Below are 22,176 nucleotides of genomic sequence, written 5' to 3' on the forward strand. Positions count from 1 at the left end.
GTAGCCTCATTAACATACTATCAGAAGGGGAGGTAGCCTCATTAACATACTATCAGAAGGGGAAGTAGCCTCATTAACATACTATCAGAAGGGGAGGTAGCCTCATTAACTACTATCAGAAGGGGATGTAGCCTCATTAACATAATATCAGATGGGGAGGTAGCCTCATTAACATACTATCAGAAGGGGAAGTAGCCTCATTAACATACTATCAGAAGGGGAGGTAGCCTCATTAACTACTATCAGAAGGGGATGTAGCCTCATTAACATAATATCAGATGGGGAGGTAGCCTCATTAACATACTATCAGAAGGGGGGGGGGAGCCTCATTAACATACTATCAGAAGGGGAGGTAGCCTCATTAACATACTATCAGAAGGGGAGGTAGCCTCATTAACTACTGTCAGAAGGGGAGGTAACTTCAATAAAGTATCATTGATTAATATCTAGAGTGAAGGGTATGTACCTGATTGCCCTCGAGGACACAGTCCTCCACCTCATTGTATTCCAGTCCCAGGCCATCAGCCACGGTCTGGAGGATATATGTGTGTCGCTCATCGATGTGGGAACGCTTCGCCTCCCGTTCCTCTTTCAACTTCAGCTGAAAGAAAAAATATCAAGGTCAACAACAAATGTCAAGGTTAATATTTGGAACAATCAGAATCTAAAAGTCGTAACATTGAACAAAGAGAAAACCACTCATACGACGATATGTTTATATTCCTGAGTGACAATGATGTGACATTTCACTCTGAAAACATAAAGATATCATTTGACTGAATGTTTATAAAATTCTGTTTATAATTCTAGTTATATACTTTATTACTTGATACAAATCTATAACATGTTTCTATGGAAACCACAATTCAATATGTCAGTAAGTAACCATCATATCTCTATTTAAAATTAAACTGTTCACTGAAACCTAATCAATTTCTCTAATGTCTAAAACTTATCAAAGATTATATTTATTTGATGACTATTTATATTACATTAGGAGCCATATTATAGTGGTCTATATATATCATCCAATTTTAATTTCTGATCATTAAGTCTTTGAAACCAATTTGAAATCCATTAACTTTAAAAAGGTCAGTGAATGAGTGAAATATAGAGCTTTTAATTGAACCTTTTGACGGACTGGTCCAAAGCCAACTGGCTTCTACCCAAAGTCTTCTCAATCCAATCAACTCCCATGTTTACTTTCTGCCCCGGATGGAAAACTTTATACCAAAGGTGTGATTTCATCTCTAAAAATAATTGATTTTCAATTCTTATTTATAAAACTTATCTTATGCTAGTTCATTTCTAATTCTAACAAAATCCCAAGCAATAGTAACCCTTTCACCACTGTAGACCATAATGGACCCATCTAGATCAATGCGTGGTAGAGTCTACTAAAGAAAGGGTTAATGGTCATGAAATATGTTAAGTTGCCTCACAGCACTATATAAATTTGCATTTTGTCCTTAAAATAAATAACAAATGTGAGGAATAGCTAACCTACATATTATAACCATTATTTGCGTAGAGTTATCTCCCTTTAGGGTCGTACAATTGAGTGATTTCATTTGATTAATATATCATTTCGTTTTTCATTTTTCTTGAATCATTTGCAAGTTCGCAATATAAAGCCATTGTCCAGTATTCCTAAGGAATAGTCATTTTGCTCAAATGGCAGATTCATTATTGTTATAACACAAGATTATTTAGAAATTTAATTGGACGTAGATTGAGTTAAATCCCTTAAGTGTATATGCTACCTTCCACATTGTGCATTAACAGTTATCTCTCTGAAGAAATCATTGAAGCTTCCTTATACATAACACCAATGATGTGTGTTAAGTGTCATCTTACTTAAGGCTGTATGCTACCTTTTATGTTCAATACATAACTTATTTTAAGAGTTGTTTTTGTTTACTAAAGCACTTCCTTATAATTTAAAATACAATAAACATTATAATAATGATGTGTATTAGAAATGTTGTCAAGTATTTGTAACACATTTTAAAATAGGTTTTATATCAGGAATTCTTCTCTAAAAGAAATACATTTTTTGGTAATGCCACATACATCCTTATTTCAGTGTTTATTGATCTAGTATTCCTTATCATACCAGACCTTCACTTGATGTACAGCTGTAAACGCAAGTAATTCTATATATAGAACCTTCAATGGCATGCTACAATCAAACTTATTTAAAAGGATTTTCTATTGAAATCCTTAAATCAAGTTTAAGCTGATCCCGTTTACTTCATAAATAACACAATACAAACACGCAATATTCAAATATAGGTCTGTATTTCAAGTCATTTTCTAATTTAATTTTATGTTCGGCACTTGGGACAATTTAAAAGGTAATGGTTTTTAATATACCTACAACATGATATATGGTTTAAATCAAATAAAGTTTTTATGATTCTGAACCCTTTTAAAATGATTTCAATTGCATAATCATTTTTCAAATCATGTACATATAAAATCCTGAATATTTTAAATCTAAGACAGTTCATAAAGTATAAGCAGAATTGTACTTACAAAAGATTACATTTTTCACACAAGGTTGAAACATTAACAAATCGGAGGTTTTTAATTTATTGAAGGATGAAGCCTTAAGACCTCATTACCGAGGGTTGTAATAAACGTGGATAAAAGCTTCAGACATTTTTTTCTCATGGTTAAATCTTCACCGAGGGTTAAAAATTACCCAGATAAGACCTTTGGAAATCTTCACCGAGGGTTAAAATGGACCAGATAGAAAACTTAAGAAATATTTACTGAGAACAGAAACACTTTTTTTAACATTTTTCTTTTAAAAGCAAACAAACACCTGTTGAAACCTTTGGAAATCTTTACTGAGGATTAAAATGGACACAGGTGAGACCCTTGGAAATTGTTTTTGAGGGTTGAAACGGACCAGAAAGCAAACTTTTGAAATCTTTTCTGAGAAATAAAACACATTTTGAACACTTTCTTGACGATTCAAACACACACCTGTTGAAACCTTTGGAAATCTTTGTGTCATGTAGAAACCTTTTTGTATATTTTTAATTGTAAATACCTCAGAATATCTTTACCCTCGTGTAAAAATCTATGGCATCTCTTTCCTAACAATTGAAATCTTAGCTCATCTTTATTAATCGTGAAAACCTCCCACATTCCTATTTAATTCACTGAAAGCAATGCTTACCACATTTTTATCTACAATGTGCAAAGTACAATTTGATAATAAAAAAATGGGATCCAGGCCGAGAACAGCCCTTTTTGTGCCAACAGAGCTGATGTACGTCTGCCTTGTCTGAAATACTTTTAGATATAAAACAGACAGCTATGTCAATATTTGCTCACTGTAAATGTCTTACACAGATTTGAAAAAAAAACACTTTCTATTACATCACAGACGTATACCACTAGTGCTTTGAAAAACCCTTGGTAGCAGATTCTCCTAGCCCGGCTATACAAATACTAAAACCTAATTATATATCTTAAATAAGTACGGCTCGTTCACACGTACCCCAGGCTAACTGTCTGTCAATCCCTGCCAATAGGGGATTTTAACTGCATTACAGTGACTTGGAAAAGAAAAAACAATATTTTTAAGGAAGGACAATGTGATGTACTGTATACAACAGACTCAGGTCTGCAGAGAAATCTAATGTCATTCCGCTTGTTGTAGCAATAGATATATATCTACAATTATTTGATCTCGAACTAATCTGTTGAAGAAACATTTCATTTTCCACAAAGGGCACTTGTTCCCTGAACAGTCATTGTTAAGTCAGACAGGAGTGTGGTGAATGTACAACAAATTGACAATGTATTAAAACTGTAATATCCTGAGTTTCGAAAACTTAAAACACACTTTTAAATTTCCTATCTACCGCTATAGATATCATAAATCTATGTCATGGTCACATTTGACACCTGAGGATTACCCTGAATCTCAAATATTGATATTGACGGATGATCGTAGCTTTGAAAACTTCAAAATAACTTTCAAGAATCAGTAAAGCTAATTGGACTGAACGGATAATTATAATATCTAGAACTCCTAGAATATTGGTACAATCATTTTTTTTATGATTTTACATTACGATGTCATCTTATAGCATTTCAGAGGGTTCAGCTCACCACTGCAATGCTAATGGTCAGAGGTTTGTCAAATGATTTGTACACCAACAATGATTTGACAACCTGATTATCCTGATTCTCCAGTCACCTATGTTGATATTCAGAGATATTTGTAGCTGAATTTGGAAACTTCAAAATAACTTTCAACAATCAGTAAAGGTAATTAACCCAAATTGATTTTTTTCTTTAAACTTTCAAAATATTGGTACAATGTAACATCAATTTTTTACGAAACAACCACTATGATGCCACCTTGTCAAGTTGTGGCGTTTCATACAGTTCAAAATTTACCACACTGACTCTGATTACTAGATACTTTTCAACTGAAAGTAATGTTCATCAGAATCTTCGAAATACTATCACAAAGTCAATTTAATTCCAGTACAGGGACAGCTAAGGCAATCTTTTTATTATTGGATGACTTTTAACCAGGAGGCTTCGGATCATTTATTGAAAATGACTTGATTTGACATTCTTACATATAGGACCAGGAATGTCATACCTTACATATATGACCAGGAAGGTCATATATATGACAGGGGTTCACAAACATATAAAAAGTCAGAAATATGCCACAGAATGGCTTCAGACTGTCAGAGATTCAGAAACAGGACAAAGTTTTGAGGAGACAAAGAAACTCCAATATACACAGACAACAAGTATTCCTATCACACTTCTGGTTCCCTAGCAGAACAACGGAACACAGACAGTCATATATCGGTAGTCTTCAATTTTGTTGTATAAGATACAGGCTGTATTGATTAGATAAGTATAAGGCATGGGACAATAATTCAATAATACCCAGTTATACAGGTAGCTGAAAATCAATGCTCATATTTATACCTCCCTTTTAACACAATGGACTGTATATAACCTTGCTATATTCCACACAGTGGTAAAATACATACAAATTTTATCGGCATAATTTTTCAACAACAAATCAATATTGTTTAATTTCAGAGAAACTTATTACAATATTGACATGTTTTAACTCATTCATCCCTGAAGACACATTTTGACTCTTCCACTTCAAAGCTTGGAAGAATTCATTATGAAATTATAGGGGTGAATGGGTTAATACAGTATGTAAAGGTGCTTTTGAGTATCTGAAACTTTCTGTCCGTTCCATGTAAATTACTGGCCATATAACTGATTTTTTTAAGCGATTTTTGTATCATAGGCAAAAAGATTTCATTGTGAATTCTTGAAATTTCATGAAATGAATCTAAACAAGGAACTATATATATAAATTCTTCCAAATATTATGATTTGAAGCTTAAGTCTCGAAAATAAGTTTTCATGAAAAATGATTGATGAGTATATATATTTATTAGTACCAAAGAACATCATTCCTTTGTCGTTGTTTATGTATCGGGTCGGTATTGTTATCGTGATCAGGATTTTGTAGCCTGTTTGATATTCTATGTGGTACAGTGGCTGGTTGTCTAGGGCGATGGATTAACTATTTATGTCCGATCTATGGAGCGTGATACTACAAAGTTTCGCTATAAACAGATCCACAAACCATAAAATATCAGACTTATGTCCCTGCATTAAACTCCTGGAACAAAAGTCTAGTGTATTGAGAACGCCCCTGGGACCATGTATTCCACCAGTCAGCAAGTCACGTGCAACGTTTGCGTGTCGTAAAAAAACAGAAATAAATACTTGTCATCCCAGTTACCTGTCAGTTCTGTGAATAGGGACCGAAATTAGAACGGTATCCTTGGTAACCAGTATGGATGACTTAAAACAAGTCGTAAGAATTCAAACTGGTCGGAATCGAAAAATAATTGTAGATTTGACAATGAAACTGTAACAATCAAAAAGGACCTATCTGAATACATTGATGACAAAAATTCAGTCACTGGCAAGAAGCTGATCAGTTCTTTGATTAAATTCAGATGAAGGAACACAAGTTTCAATATATCCCACCTTCAGATTATTACACCTTCTTTAGATCATGCATACACTTTGTCTGACTTAACTTCGGTTTCTAAAGTTTTAGATTGTGAATGTTGAAATAAACAAATGTTCACAAACCTCAGAATGATTTTATTATACCGCAAGCTGTATCATTTGAAAGGAAAACATAAGTAAAAGTGGTACAAATTTTGTTAAAAATCCCAAAAATAAAATAAAATTACATCATATATGTAAGTGGGATAGTCTGTGACCTCCAGACTAGCAGCTTGGTTGGTTACTTGCAAAAACTTGCTAAAAGGAAGGATGACCATGATGGTCAACACCAACTGGTCATCCTTAGTGACCTTGTCGTTTCAGAGAGTATTTGATTTGGACAAAGATACCAGCTGGAAAAGTTCCCAGAAGAAAACAAGTGGCATGCAGTTCCTATGGGAAGTTCAATCCAGCCAGACATCTGGCATATAAAGAAATCCATTTCAATTCTACTGTTTAAGCTTGCACATCGAGTAATGGTTAATCAAAGCATTGTTTAAAATTGTCAACCTTTCAAAATTATTGTAGAGTATTGTTATTTGAAGCACTAATTGTAAAAAAAATATGTGGCTGCTTTACACAATTACTATGAGTGAATACATCATTTATTAAACTCTGCTAATTATAGACGTCACATGTAAGGGTAAACAATAGGGAGCATTCCTCCAAAGTAGGAGGACTGACAATTTCAACAGGTACATGAAAACGAATTTTATAATTAATATCCAAGTTTCAGTCAAGCAAAACCCCTTATAACGAACTGAAATGACACCATCAAAGAGTATATGTCAAGTATCACTATGTACTCATTGGAAATGCCATCAATAAATCATGCTACGTGAATACACACACACTATTTAGATTTCATCAGTATCACATCTTGTATATATATATACATACATATGTACAGGTTTACGACAGATGAGTAAAAAACGACCTGTTTCTATAGTATCAAAATTTAAAGCATATATCATATGTCTGGACCACCAGCCAAATTAATACATACTAATTTTACAACTAGATAGACTAGAGCGATTTGAGTTTGTACAGATTCTGTAATTGTCTGGTGATATTTGGTACATTCTGTAATAAGTCTCAAATTGTACAGAAACAATAGGCTTAGCTATCACCCCTCCAAACCCCTTCCTTCCTAAAACCCCCTCTCTACTCCTTCCCTCCAAAACCCCCCTCCCAAATCCTTCCCTCCTAAAACCCCCTCCAAACTCCTTCCCAACTTAAACCCCTTCCAAACCCCTTCCGTCCTATAACCCCTTCCAAACCCCTTCCTTCCTAAAATCCCTTTCAAACCCCTTCCCTCCTAAAACCCCTTCCAAACTCCTTCCCTCCTAAACCCCTTCCCAACTCCTTCCCTCCTAAAACCCCCTCCCAACTCCTTCCCTCCTAAAACCCCCTCCCAACTCTTTTCCTCCTAAAAACCTGTCCCTCCTAAAACCCCTCCCAACTCCNCCCCCCCAAAAAAAATTCCTTCCCGCATATCAAACCCTTTCAACTCCATCCCTCCTATCAACTCCCTCCCAAAAATCCTTCCTGCTTAATAGACCCCTTCCAAATTCTTCCTGCCTACCAACTCCCTTTCAACTATCTTCTCAACTACTTACTCAAAATTCCACTTAATTATGTAAAGTTCCCTTTCCAACTTCACCCAATCTAAACCATTTCAAATAATAATGCTATTCTGATGTCTTCAACCAATGATCTATCACTCCAGGTACATGACATATACACCACTAATTGCAATTAGTACAACTAACTACAGGTATGATATATACAAGTTGTGTAAGACTAGAACACAGAACAGGTGTACAACCTGTGTTTAGCTGTATTACTTACTATTTGAGCCTCTCGATTAGCCTTGACGGTTGTCATGTTGATATCTGTTATAACAACCTTTTAAAACAGAAAAGTTTAGCCAAAAAGATGGCTAATATCACATAAAACTTCCACCAGTATCCACTCCGAAGTAGTGAATCTCTAACACATAACTTTCCTAGGTCCTGTGTCCCGTACGGTGCTCAGACACCTAAACTTGACACTGGCAGCCGTGGGGACATGATAAAGCAGGAGGTTTAAATGGTGGCTGTATACTGTAGGTATAGATCTATAGAGAGAAAGGGACATCTCACTGAGTACACAAATATACAGGCCAATTGTCGCATGGTTTCCATGTCGGGTAGGCTCAGGGCACACACACACACTCTCACACAGGTATTGACCAATCATAAAGAAGATCAATGGTGTGCAATATAGGGTGAGTGAAGGCGTCTCCCTGTACACCTTCATACGTACATGTTACCCTCTTATCAATAAAAAAACATATCAAATTAATTCTCCTAAGGGTTTATACAACACACTAGAAAGAAACGGATATGAAATAACGTTATTGACTTTTATATATTGGAAATTCTCTTCAGTGGAATTAGCCAATTTTAAAGCTCTAATGAGTTTGGCGATAACTAGTTCACGAGAGTCGGTTATAGACGTTTCGCTGTGATGTTTGTGGTATTAAATTTTACTTTTAATGTCGGCCATGTCACAACCCGGCGACATCTAAGTCAATATACCATTCAATTATAAAGATCTAAAATGATTAACCTCGGGTATATATATCGTTAACATATAAATGCGACCAGCAAAATATCTACGCAATCTTGGTCGAAAAGTAACTCACAGGTTACATGATAATCGGTTTAATAAAACATTTGGCCTCACTAAGTCTCGTATCCAGACCAATGGGTCACAGCGGAAGCCAAAAGTACATTATATAAATAATAAGCTCAAACATAAGCCTCATTTATTATTTAAATAAATACAACACTATAGATCTTCAGGGTATTATTTAAATCTGCAGTATTCATAATTCTATAAACAGATGTATCGATTTAAATCATTACGAAATATTTGACACTTCGTAAATCATTTTGTGGTGTTTTGAATATGCACCCAAGATTGATAACTTTTTTGAAATGCACTGTGGTGCTTAAGTGTCAATCATAAATGTGCATCAAATATTAATGAATGATCACCTTTATTTACTACCAGACAATTTGTACCTGTCCAAAAACAGACAGGTGAGTATTGGGGGAGACAGATTACCTGTACAACCCCAAACCTAGACTAGACACCCACTGATTAGTACACAGAGGTCATAAAAGGATCTTCATCAATTCTTAGCGGTGATGGTGGTGTGTGGAGGGGGGGGGGTGACAAAGGGTCGTGGGATGTTAAGGGTTGGTATGGGAGGGTTAGGTGGTGGGACATATTGTGTTGGAGGGTGGTGTGGGGATGAGGGGTTTGTGTTGGAGGGTGGTGTGGGGTTGAGGTGTTTGTGTTGGAGTGTGGTGTGGGGATGAGGGGTTTGGGTTGGAGGGTGGTGTGGGGATGAGGTGTTTGTGTTGGAGGGTGGTGTGGGGATGAGGGGATTGTGTTGGAGGGTGGTGTGGGGATGAGGGGCTTGTGTTGGAGGGTGGTGTGGGGATGAGGGGCTTGTGTTGGAGGGTGGTGTGGGGAGGAGGGGTTTGTGTTGGAGGGTGGTGTGGGGATGAGGGGTTTGTGTGGGACAGTGGTGGCTGCATGGTTGCTATGGTCGTGTGTTTGGGTAATTGAATGGTGGTGGTAGTTGTTGAAAGGTAGTGGTACAGTGTATGTTGGTGTTGGTGTGAGTGTGTTTGTATGTGTGTGTGTGTGTGGGGGGGGGGGGGGGGGGGGGGGGGGGGGGCATATATGTATTCTTTTCACACTAATAGATAAATATTAGGAGGATTAGGGGTAGAGAAGGTGTAGAAGATATATTTGGTAACAATTCAGAAAAGTTTTTCCTACACACAAGAATGTTGACACAAGCATTCCTGAAACTTCACATATGAAATTGAAAGAAGAATATAACACTAAAATAAACAACGGATATGATGTACAGGTACAAACCCATACTTATAAAATATAAGTTTCTAATATAAATTGATTATATACAGCCTAACGAGCTATCCAGGTAGGAGGTTACACCTGTAATCTTTGCTAATACACTGTCAACATACATACCTGTTTGTCCATAGTGACCACAGGTATGGGGCAACTACCAGATCACTCCGGATCCACAGCCAATATAATATTTACATTTTCATAAATTAATTGCTAATTAATTCCAATCATAACATTGGATATTGATCGTTATAATACTACCGTGTCAACTGGTACATCACGCATATTTGGTCCAGTCTATAGACAATCAATGCTCATCAACAATGGATTTATTGAAAACAATATATCATATCTTACATTTGAGTTAATTGGCAGACGCACAGGTGTGTCATTTTTCCACAAACCACCAGGTACGATACAGGTGGATATGCTGTTAAGCCAGATAACATACACACACAAACAACTGTTATAGCTATAGGGAGATATTTAATACATTAGACCGTTAAATGCACTGTAACACCCGCATTTTTTAAGAATAATTCTTCAATTGTATGAGGTGAAATTACCCAACACATATACACAGGTACACAATGTCAGTTGTGTACAGGTGAAAATGACAGTGTGAATACCTGTATCATGTCTGGACCTGTAGCGAGAGTTAAGCCCATTTGTTTGTGTAGGACTCAGTGCTTTAAATAGACCCTCATTTCAATGATCTGGATATAGGAATCAATAATTTCTCCTAAAATTTAAACAAACATTGACAGCTTAGTGACAGACACAAACAGGCCTGATGTATAGGTTACCAGAGGATAGATCTACCTACATATCTATATAACCACGGACATTTACCACCAGATATAGTTATAAAGAGGTAGATCTAAATTATTTAAACCTGTGTATGGAATAAATATTCTTTAATGAAGAGTTCAACAAATTGTGTTTCTGTTTTGATATCTAGTGTTAAGGGGTCAAGACCTCCCTTAGTCTTATATTTAGTGTTAAGGGGTAAAGATCTCCCTTAGTCTTGTATTTAGTGTTAAGGGGTCAAGACCTCCCTTAGTCTTGATTTCTTTCTGTATGTCCACTATCAGACTGACCTCAACTCTAATCAACTCTTACATCAGGCTGGTCCTTTGCACAGTTACCTCACTACCTCTATCCCACTACTACCTCAGACTTGCCCCCCTTTCCATCCGACTTCCCTTGCTCTGCCCCTTGATTTCCCACTGCCAAACAACTACCCAATGAGTTTCAATAGGTAGAAAGACATGTATAGGGACAGGCCTGTCCTTACTCACGGTTACAACCTGAACAAGGAAAAAAAACCAATCTATCAATCAAAAGGTATTAGACAGATATGAGGACAGGTATAAGACTGGTATCAAACAGGTATAAAGACAGTTACTAGACAGATATCCAACACGGCTATAAAGACAGGTATAAGACAGTTATCAGACAGGTATCAAACAGGTATAAAGACAGGTATTAGACAGGTATCCAACACAACTATAAAGACAGATATGAGGACTGGTATAAGACAGGTATAAAGACAGGTATTAGACAGGTATCCAACACGGCTATAAAGACAGGTATTAGACAGGTATCCAACACGACTATAAAGACAGATATGAGGACAGGTATAAGACAGGTATAAAGACAGGTATTAGACAGGTATCCAACACGGCTATAAAACCAGGTATTAGACAGGTATCCAACACGACTATAAAGACAGATATGAGGACTGGTATAAGGCAGGTATAAAGACAGGTATTAGACAGGCATCCAACACGGCTATAAAGACAGGTATTAGACAGGTATCCAACACCGCTATAAAGACAGGTATTAGACAGGTTTCCAACACGACTATAAAGACAGGTATTAGACAGGTATCCAACACGGCTACAAAGACAGGTATTAGACAGGTATCCAACACGACTATAAAGACAGATATGAGGACAGGTATAAGACAGGTAGTAAACCGCTATAAAGACAGTTACTAGACAGGTGTAGAAATATGAGGACAAGTATAAAGACAGGTATATATATTTGTCAGGTATAAAGACAGGTATTGATCAGTTATAAAGACAGGTATTTATCATGTATAAAGACAGTTACTAGACAGGTGTAGGAATATGAGGACAGGTATAAAGACAGGTGTAATAAAAAGTATAAAGAAGTGTATAAGACTGGTACAAAGTTATAAGTATGAGGACATGTACAGGTATATATAATTGCAGATGGCTGCAGTCAGCCTCCATCAATCTCGCCCCGAACCTAGCTATGAAGCTCCTCGTGTGACAGCCAGTACTAACGAGCCATCCTTACACACCTTTACCGCTGAATCTATTAGATATTGTTTTTCTTGTGAAGTAAATGATAAACGTTTGATTGTCCTATCAGCCAATACCAATCACACTGACTGCTATCATCTCCTATTGATTAGTCGTAAAACCAGAATGGCTTCCGACAGCTATAGCGGTTCTCGATACTCCATTACCGATAAACAACTGACAGAAAAAACAACATATAACGAAACAAAATACAATTTATACTAGCTGTCTGTAGTGTCTGTATAACTAGGTAGACTGGCTATAACTACATCTTGGCATGGCATTGATGATACAGGTACATGTAAACGTCCATCAGGGGGAATAATCCATTCCCAGAACAAAGACCCATTGGTAGGGCTCTTGGTAATTAATAGCAACTAGAACTGTAAACCAAAGGCTAACTAATACCCCCGCTGCTATATACACCAGAACTGTAAGTTAAAGGCTTACTAAGGCAAAGCGTGGCAAAGCGTTGCAAAGCAATCAATAGTCTCCCACCAGTAACAAGTATTCCACACAAAGGGGCATGCCTCCATCAAAAAAGGTCGAAATTTCAAATTAAAATGCTGGTGCACAACTACATAAGATACCAATCATTTATGCAAAGTTTCAATGAAATCCACTTGTTAGTAAAGGAGGAGTTGAATGGACAAGTTTTTCGCAAAAAGAGGCATAACTCCATCATAAAGGGTTGAAATCCCAAATTAAAATGCTGGTGCACAACTACATCAGATACTGATCATTCATGCAAAGTTTCAATGAAATCCACCTGTTAATTAAGGAGGAGTTTTCTGGACAAGTTACTGCTGACGACATCCAGACAGACAGACAGACAGACAGACAGGGTGATTCCAGTATTCCCCCCACCCCCACCCCTAACTTTGTTGCGGGGGTATAATAATAGTATTTTTTATTTCTCTTTTCTTGAAAATACAAAATTCAACACAAACTTAGTAGGTATAATCTAAGAAGATATTATAAGTGCCTTTCATGGAAAGCCGAGTAAATTAGTTCCTTGAGCATCTATAAGCCATTGTCCCCATCACTTACAAATCCATAAACTGTTGGAAACTGAACTAGCGTATTCATCTCTTTTATATCAGTATCAAAGGTATCGATAGAATTCTTTTTAAATATCTTGTATTACAAACAGGACCTCGTTGAATTCCTGATTAGTACAAAAAAGTTAATCTAGTAAATTTTAAAAAAGAAATTCAAAACTAAAATTACAAGAAGAATTTTACAGGGATTCTTTCATAAAGATCATCAATAGATAGTTTAGAAATACAAAAATAACTGTAAATTTTCAGATGTTTCTCAAACAAAATTTGTGTGAAAGACTTGAAAAGTTATTTAGGCTTAGAAAAACTGGACCTATATACTTAGAACTAGGGGGCAGCTGTGGCTAAGTGGTTAAGGCATCTGACCGTCTACAATCACTAGCCCTCCACCACCAAAACTGGCTCGTCCTTAAATGACCATAGCTAATGGGATGTAAAGCACAAACAAACCTTACCAAACTTAGAATCTCTTACCTGGTATTTCAGATCTGTTTTTTGGACTTTCACCATTTCTTACTAAATGATGCATTGCATAACAATTTTGTAGCTTTGTTTTATTATATCACTTACGAATTATGATAAAAGCACTGATTTATAAGGTAAATTAAGACAACAGCAGAAACAGTTTCTTATCCAAGCAAAATTATAAAAAAAAAAAAGGATCTGACCTACCGGGTACTAGACATCAGAATTTGGTAATCTGATCATATCTGGAGTACTGTTAAGTACAAACCCCGAATGCTCCCTCAGACTCATCATACTACTTGCCAGATTTTTTTCATGCTCAAATTAAATTTCACATTTTAAATTCCCAATATCTTTGGTGAATCTTCCTTTTTGTTCAAATTGATTTATTAATCGCAAAGAACAACTTACATCATGACATTTTACCATAATATTTTGTTAAATATGTCAGTGTATATAATTATATTTCTTCAGTAATTTTTGGACATTTGTAGACATTGCCAGGTGGTTTCTCCCCAATGAAATATTTGAAAGATTTCTAATTGCTTGGTGTCAATATATCTGTGTGCCAAGTAGGATTTCAACTGTGTGAATAAAGACGCAATCTATGACCAGTAAACAGATAAGATGTTATCACGGTGGCAGGTTGAAATTCATGACCTTTTAAAATGGTTGAAATATTTACGACATAAGATGAGGCTCTTGTTAATGCATTCTTTATGACTCCATAAAAACCAATATAGCCAAAACAGTTGGACTTACCTGTCGCTGTGAAATCAGCATTTTATACGAAATCGCCGGATGAACTGGGCCTTCCTGTTCATTCATATTCCCGTGTATAATCTGTCCAAATTCTCATTGGAATTAACGGAAACAAAAATCCTCTGCAGGACAAATTAATTACTATAAGAATCGCTAGAATTTCACATTTTAAAGTCAATCCCAAACCTCCAGGTCTTCAACCACAAATGTGAACCGCAATCAACATCGAATTCGTTATAAATACTTTAACAAAAAACAATGCCATCACTTGTCCTTGGATGTTTCGACAGGAAATTCATTATTCAGTACGAATTTCACATCAAACAAAAATATATATTTTTAATTCTGCAACCCGCTATATACGTCGTGGACAGTTATCCCAGCTCATCTTTGATGTCTTCGAAGCATTTGAAGCCTTTGAAAACATGCATGTGTTAATCCTGTACCGATATTCGACAGAACATAACTTAGATGTCCTAATTACATTTACAGTATGTGCTGCTACAGTGGTTATACCGAGTTCGTAAAAAGCAAATGCACGCTATCAGAGTTATATATCAGCTGTAATGGGAAACAAAGTGGCTATTCTGCCTTGATTTTCCAACCTGTTCCTGCTCAAGGCAAATATACCCAGGGAAGTCCTTTATACTCACCAATCACTTTTCAACCATGACAACATTTTAATCTTAAAATGGAAGCAATATCGAGCTATGTATGTATAGATGTCATTTTGATGTAGAGAAGCAGAGGTCATGACCCCTGAGATTTGAATCATGGGTAATATATCATAATTAAACATCGGCTCCCATTTATTAATTTTAGTGTCACATCATTATAAGGCTCAGTACCTCTAACCCAGCAACAGGTCTATGTTAAGAGTACAGCATATCCCATTTGTCACAAAACACACTCAAGATTATGAATTGTAAAGATGACAAAATCATGGAGCTCTCTAGTAAAGAGGGGCTTAAGTGCTTATAAACCATGCACATTGAAGTCGCTTTTATGATTGTAAATCTTCACTTATAAAATTCAGCAACCCTTTATAAATGTTTACTACAAGGTCAGGTAATAAATGACAGGATAAGAGGACTTTAAAACCTATTTTCAGAAATCACTGATAGATTAAGAACCGCCCTAGCTTCATGGATGGTAGAGAAATACAGATATACATTCTTATAACTTATATAAACGATTTTCAGCTGTAAAATACTGTAAACTAGGAAATGTTCGCCAAGTCAAACTTTTGCCCCTAGCCCATAAGAAAAATTACCGCCCAGTGTTAATTTCGCCCTTCGCATTTCATTATTATGTATATTATGTTATTTACTTTAATTCTCTGTAATGATAAATTCGCCCTCATCGCTGAGGACAAACAAGGTGAAAATTCAACTGCAGTGAAAACCCAGTATACAGTATAGAAAGTGTTGCCTAAACATTCCGCGGTTCACTCTATTTAATACACTTAGTGAAAGCACTTTCAAGACAAAAAATATATTAATGAAATAAAAGCATTCCATATATTTAAATATTTTAAAGTCTCTAAAGCCGGTCCTTACCACGTTATTCAACCAGTGAAGGATGTAAGGTACCATGTACTTCTTCCCTGAAGTATTTTACTGCATGTGACCTACCATGTACTCAACAATGTGAGATACTGTGTAGTGATGGATGTGAGATACCGTGTAGTGATGGATGTGAGATACCATGTACTTCTTCCCTGAAATATTACGCCTTACTGCATGTACAATGTATTTACAAAGAAGATCCGGACCTACCATGTACTCAACGATGTTGCGGGTACGAATGTGTGTCCTCACCCTCTGTACCACTCTCTTCATCATCCGAGGCATCTTCCTATTACGTCCTAGTAATCCCCTATCTTTACGGAGAACGGTCCAAGCACATGCATCACACAATTCTATTCTTATACGAACCCTGACACTATTTAGAAACCACTGGTTCTCATATCTTTATTGTTTTCATTTGAATAAAATTATAATATTCACTTTGATCCACAGTTTCGGAAGCAAAATGTATATAGTTTTAACATTGTAAATCCAACGTAATTCAAAAGAAAATTTCCAATCTAGTTCTTCTGAAGTAAAATCTACCCATGTGCTAGATATTTGCTCAGTGATCAGTCTCCAACCTGTGAACAAGTCCTAATCGACACAATTGATGCCAAACAAAAGGACACAGAGAACATTACTGGAAACGCGGACTAGCAATCAGGCCTATATCCACGGAAACGGGAGAAATGGAGAAATTCGACCGCTCTAATGTCTTATTGGCACGACGTTTCGACTGGAAACAATATTGCAATTTTTCTCTTATAATTGCAATAGGTTGTTAACTTGGAGTGCTGATTGCTAAGTCAATTGAAAGAGCACCAATCATTATGTCTGATAATATGGCATGTCAGGTTGATAAGTTCGGAATTAATACAGAGTGAAAGTCTCAATATCATTTAAAAGACCTTATCTTTAGTCCACTCTGTATGTAAATCAGTCTCCTGATGGTCAGTACAGCTAGCCCACTGGGCAATTACAACAATCACGCCCCCTCCCCAATTATGTGTCAATTCCACCCTCTCAATCCTAAGGTGTCACACCACAAAACCATCAATCTAGAGTCCAACACTGACCTTGACAGAAGGTCAAAGTGATAAGATCTCGAGATAAATGTGTCCATTTATCCAATAGTTAGTGGAAATCAGAAGTTAATAACATGTCCATAATACCTCATAAAAGTGTGCCTGGTACTATGTGAACATAGCTATGTGACATCATCATCTGATACATATACCAAACCACAGAGTCCAATCAGTAGGAAGCTGAAAATCTAGTATCTATACATTCATGGCTTTAACCAAAAAAATGTGTTTTGGTTTTAATTAATATATTCCTAATACCCTGGTAACAATCAGTTAGATAACGGAAATGTATGGACTGTATCGTATTTATATGCATCACTGAACAATTTAAATCACCAATCCAGAACCATTTTAATATTTAATTACTGTAGAATTGATTTCCGAATTCAGTTGTCATAGTATTGTAAGCTTATAACTATAAATTAGCACAATTGTCCAAATCATGATATCATTTTATACAAAAATATTTATAAAGTTTGTTTCATTTCAGAAGATGAGGCAATGTCAACAAGTAAAAGTTAACTCAGATAATTTAAGAGACATTCCATAGATATATCAACCATAGATAATAGGTGTCAACTCCTGGGATAGGTGGACATGTCAACTGTGGAGAAACGCATGACTACACAGTCAATAAATCCTTTCTCACAAAACGTTCATTTAGGTAGGGAATTTAACTCATTCACCCCTGAAGTTTCATAATGAACTATTCCAACCTTTGAATTGGAAGAGTTCAAATGTGTCTTCAGGGGTGAATGAGTTAATATTTAGAGAACAAACTATTTGTACATGTATTACCACTCTGCATTTTATTGATGAGATAATTTTAAAACACTCAGAAATAATAAACATGTACAATATATTCTTAATTATAAATAAATGTCCAGTCTTAAATTTAACCACCACACTGCCTGTAACATTACTGTATTTGGGATGCAAATCAAATGGTTTAGATCTATCTTTCAAAATTTACAAATTAAACGTTTTTTGGTGGGAAGCAAAAAGAATGGATTCCTATCTTTGCAGATTTGCAATTTTTGGGAGGGGGAGGGGGTGAATCATACTCAAGTCATATCAAATCCTTTGTCCTCTCTTTTCAAACATCACATTTATAACTACTATGATAGGTAAATCAGTTTCCTTACAAACCTGTAGTTTCCGTATAGTGGTCCTGAATATAGGAGAACTTCCCAGGGGGAACCTCCGTCGTTTCCCTCCACCCCGTCCAAACATGATGAGCCACACTTGCTGCCTAACAAGTCTTTGCCTCTTTTCACTTATTTCAAAATTCTTAGTTTCTTCTGGTTAAATCCAAATTAATTCAAAAATGTCCCAAAAAATATCAAAAATAAGATTATAAATTATGAAATTATAAACCAAATTACATATACGGCAGATAACTCCTGTTCCAGCTACAGAAGTAAAATCCAATGTCCACTGTCCCAATTTCTCCGATCGAACTCAGAACTGAAAATGAAGTCGACATATCCGGCCATCTTCCATCTGAATGACACCACAGCACTCAAGTTGATGTCATGTCCAATATAACTTGGTGTACACGCACTTTAATGGACTCTGAAATTGCAGAGTCCACAGATTATAAAAGCTCGTAAATCACAGGTTTGGAGGATGCCTATAAACTCTCATTGTGCTTGAGAAGGATCTGCTTCACTTCTGCCCTTTAAAAACCTTATATGGCGTTCCGTTGCCAAGACAACCGGGTCCGAAGGGAAACTATCGTGCATCTATTATTTGTTGCATCTTGTACGGTTGGTTAGAGAACTAAGTAAGGACAAACTATTTGATGGTCGGGAGCGTCTCCACCTGAAAGCTTCATGAATTGTTGATTGGACAAGCAGAATTGGCTCTGATCTGTTCCGACAAAGAATCTGTATATGTTTTTACGACACTGAAGATCCCGTCCGATATGTTCAGCCAAAGCACGTCTATCTAGTTAATTACCTATCAGTCCTCTGTAAGCAGCCATGTATTAATTTCCAAACTTTTGTGTCATCAATTATGAAAATTTAATCATGCTGTGTACCCAGCTCTGTGCGGGACATGAAAACGACTGTTGCCTTATCAGTGTTTAATTATTGACAAAAACGGCATGTAGTATCCGGTATCTGGTCAAGACTGACCATTATATTGTTGTGGTCAATATGAGACACTGCCTTGGGGCCTCCATCAGTCTGTTCCGACAGGTAGACAAATCGCTGGGGATGCTGGGACATCTTTAAGTACTGACAAATGGAGTCTCACCTCGGGGTTTGATAGATGACTTGTTGACATGGATGGTTTGTTGACATGGATGGTCAATACTGTGGCCAGTCAAGGGTAAAAAGGACTAAAATAGTCCATATGACCAAGTCTTTATAACATATTAATGATAAAGTCAATTTGTTAAGGGGATGATGAGGCTTATCAAATATAACAGTTACTAAACAGTGGATATTTTATGTAATTACCAGGTAGGAGACAGCCTTCTCTATTGACTTGATAGTTGTCTGTATTGCTTATTAAAAATAGATATAATTCTCCAGCATCATACAATGGACCATCCATGCAGTTGTTTCTCTTAGTATTTGCCTATAGCATCAACATTATAAAATGGAATCCTTCAAATGATTGTTGTAACGTAACATTAAAGGGAAATTGATATCCCCATAATTGGATTTTATCCCTTACTTTCTTATTTTAGAAAAAAAACATCCTTTAAATGCTTACTCTAAAAGGGAAATTGATATCCCTGAATTTGAATTATCTCCCCCTGCTTTCTTTTACCCGAGAAAAAAGGGACCTAAAGCTTGGGAGAAAAAAAAGGGAAATTTATATTCCTAAATGTGAATTACCCCCCTTGCTTTCTCTTAGAGACAACTGATGGATCCCTCATATGCTTGTCATGACACAAGGGAAACTGATATCCTGTAATTTGGGTTATCCTCCTAATGCTTTCTTCTATCTCTTTATCTAGCTTTAGATACCAGGTATATTTATGTATTACCAGGTATGTCTAGGTATTACCAGGTATGTCTATGTATACCAGGTATATCTATGTATTACCAGCTGGTATGTCTAGGTATTACCTGCAGGTATGTTTAGGTATTACCAGGTATATCTTTGTATTACCAGGTATGTCTATGTATTACCAGGTATGTCTAGGTATTACCAGGTATGTCTATGTATACCAGGTATATCTATGTATACCAGGTATATCTATGTATTACCAGGTATGTCTATGTATACCAGGTATATCTATGTATTACCAGGTATGTCATTGTATTACCAGGTATGTCTATGTATACCAGGTATATCTATGTATTACCAGGTATGTCTAGGTATTACCAGGTATGTCTAGGTATTACCAGGTATATCTATGTATTACCAGGTATATCTATATGTATTACCAGGTATGTCTAGGTATTACCAGGTATGTCTATGTATTACCAGGTATGTCTAGGTATTACCAGGTATGTCTAGGTATTACCAGGTATATCTATGTATTACCAGGTATATCTATATGTATTACCAGGTATGTCTAGGTATTACCAGGTATGTCTATGTATTACCAGGTATATCTATATGTATTACCAGGTATGTATAGGTATTACCAGGTATATCTATATATATTACCAGGTATGTCTAGGGATTACCAGGTATGTCTAGGGATTACCAGGTATATCTATATGTATTGCCAGGTATGTCTAGGTAATACCAGGTATGTCTAGGTGTTACCAGGTATATCTATATGTATTACCTGGAATGTCTAGGTATTACCAGGCATATCTAGGTATTACCAGGTATGCCTAGGTATTACCAGGTAAGTCTAGGTATTACCAGGTATATCTAGGTATTACCAGGTATGTCTAGGTATTACCAGGTATATCTATGTATTACCAGGTATATCTATGTATTACCAGGTATGTCTATGTATTACCAGGTTTATACAGATTAATTGCTATTGCCATTGAATTCCTTGTAAAAAGACTGACACTGCAATTTACTGCATATCAATGGATTACCAACAGGATATTGCATGCTTTATCTCCTTAATCTTTTTTAATCCTTTAATGTGGGTACAAGAGCTGTCAACTGTACAGCTACCTTGGGTTTGACATTACAGATAGTTGACGTTCCCCCATCCTCGATACTCCAGGGGTTACCTAACTTATGCTCTCAGCACTCCTGCAATATGTCATCGCAAAATTGAAGACACAAAGTTAGCTATTTGATTGTTCTCAGGTTAAAAAGTACCTGACCAATCTCTAGGCTGATACTTATTCTTTGAAGATTACAGAGGATTGACACCCGACTTCAAAGCCAGTCAATTTTACAGTTATGGGATTGCAATATTCTTTTGATGTACATCAAGCGATCAAACTAGTCTTCTTGTTTCATCCACAAGGTGGCGAGTTCAGAGCCTTCGATTTCGCCATAACATATTCCAGGGTAGTCTGAATTATTCTGACATTTTATCGACTTTTTTTTATATCGGTCTGTCGTCGTTAATCGACAACAGACCAGTATAAAAAAGTCAATAAAACGTCAGAATAATTCGGACTCATTCCAGGGGTGTAGAGAGCGAAGCTGAATGTAAGTGGAGTATCTAGGATGACCTTCCCCTTGCTTTCTAAGATAGATGTGTGCTGTTTAGAATCTTATCTGCTGGAAAGGGTTTTGTGGAAAAACAGATAATAATTTCACAACAGAGCTATAATTTGTGTGAATTAGATGTGGTTCTACCTTTTTTTTGGCATAATGAAAAGTTCACACAAAAAGTCAGAGGTAGTCTAGATTTAGTCATAAAAGTCAGATGTGGTCTAGATTTAGTCATAAAAGTCAGATGTGGTCTAGATTTAGTCATAAAAGTCAG

At 36.2% G+C, this 22,176-nt stretch overlaps 1 protein-coding gene across 6 annotated transcripts in view; it reads right to left on the reverse strand.

The window, feature by feature from the left end:
* The window catches only part of LOC110453606 (dynein heavy chain 5, axonemal-like), a 114,157-nt gene that overhangs the window by 57,299 nt on the left and 34,682 nt on the right, over nucleotides 1-22,176 (reverse strand). For 4 of the 6 annotated variants that reach the window (XM_021502614.1, XM_021502613.1, XM_021502616.1 and 1 more), the window contains exon 2: nucleotides 467-601. In XM_021502614.1, coding sequence (XP_021358289.1) covers nucleotides 467-601 — 135 coding nt within the window. Of the gene's footprint in view, nucleotides 1-466; nucleotides 602-7,941; nucleotides 8,253-22,176 lie in introns of those variants that run through there. The other 2 variants (XM_021502618.1, XM_021502617.1) reach the window with 1 other exon arrangement.

Source organism: Mizuhopecten yessoensis, unplaced genomic scaffold (genome assembly GCF_002113885.1).
Source record: "Mizuhopecten yessoensis strain PY_sf001 unplaced genomic scaffold, ASM211388v2 scaffold7473, whole genome shotgun sequence".
Taxonomy (NCBI): domain Eukaryota; kingdom Metazoa; phylum Mollusca; class Bivalvia; order Pectinida; family Pectinidae; genus Mizuhopecten; species Mizuhopecten yessoensis.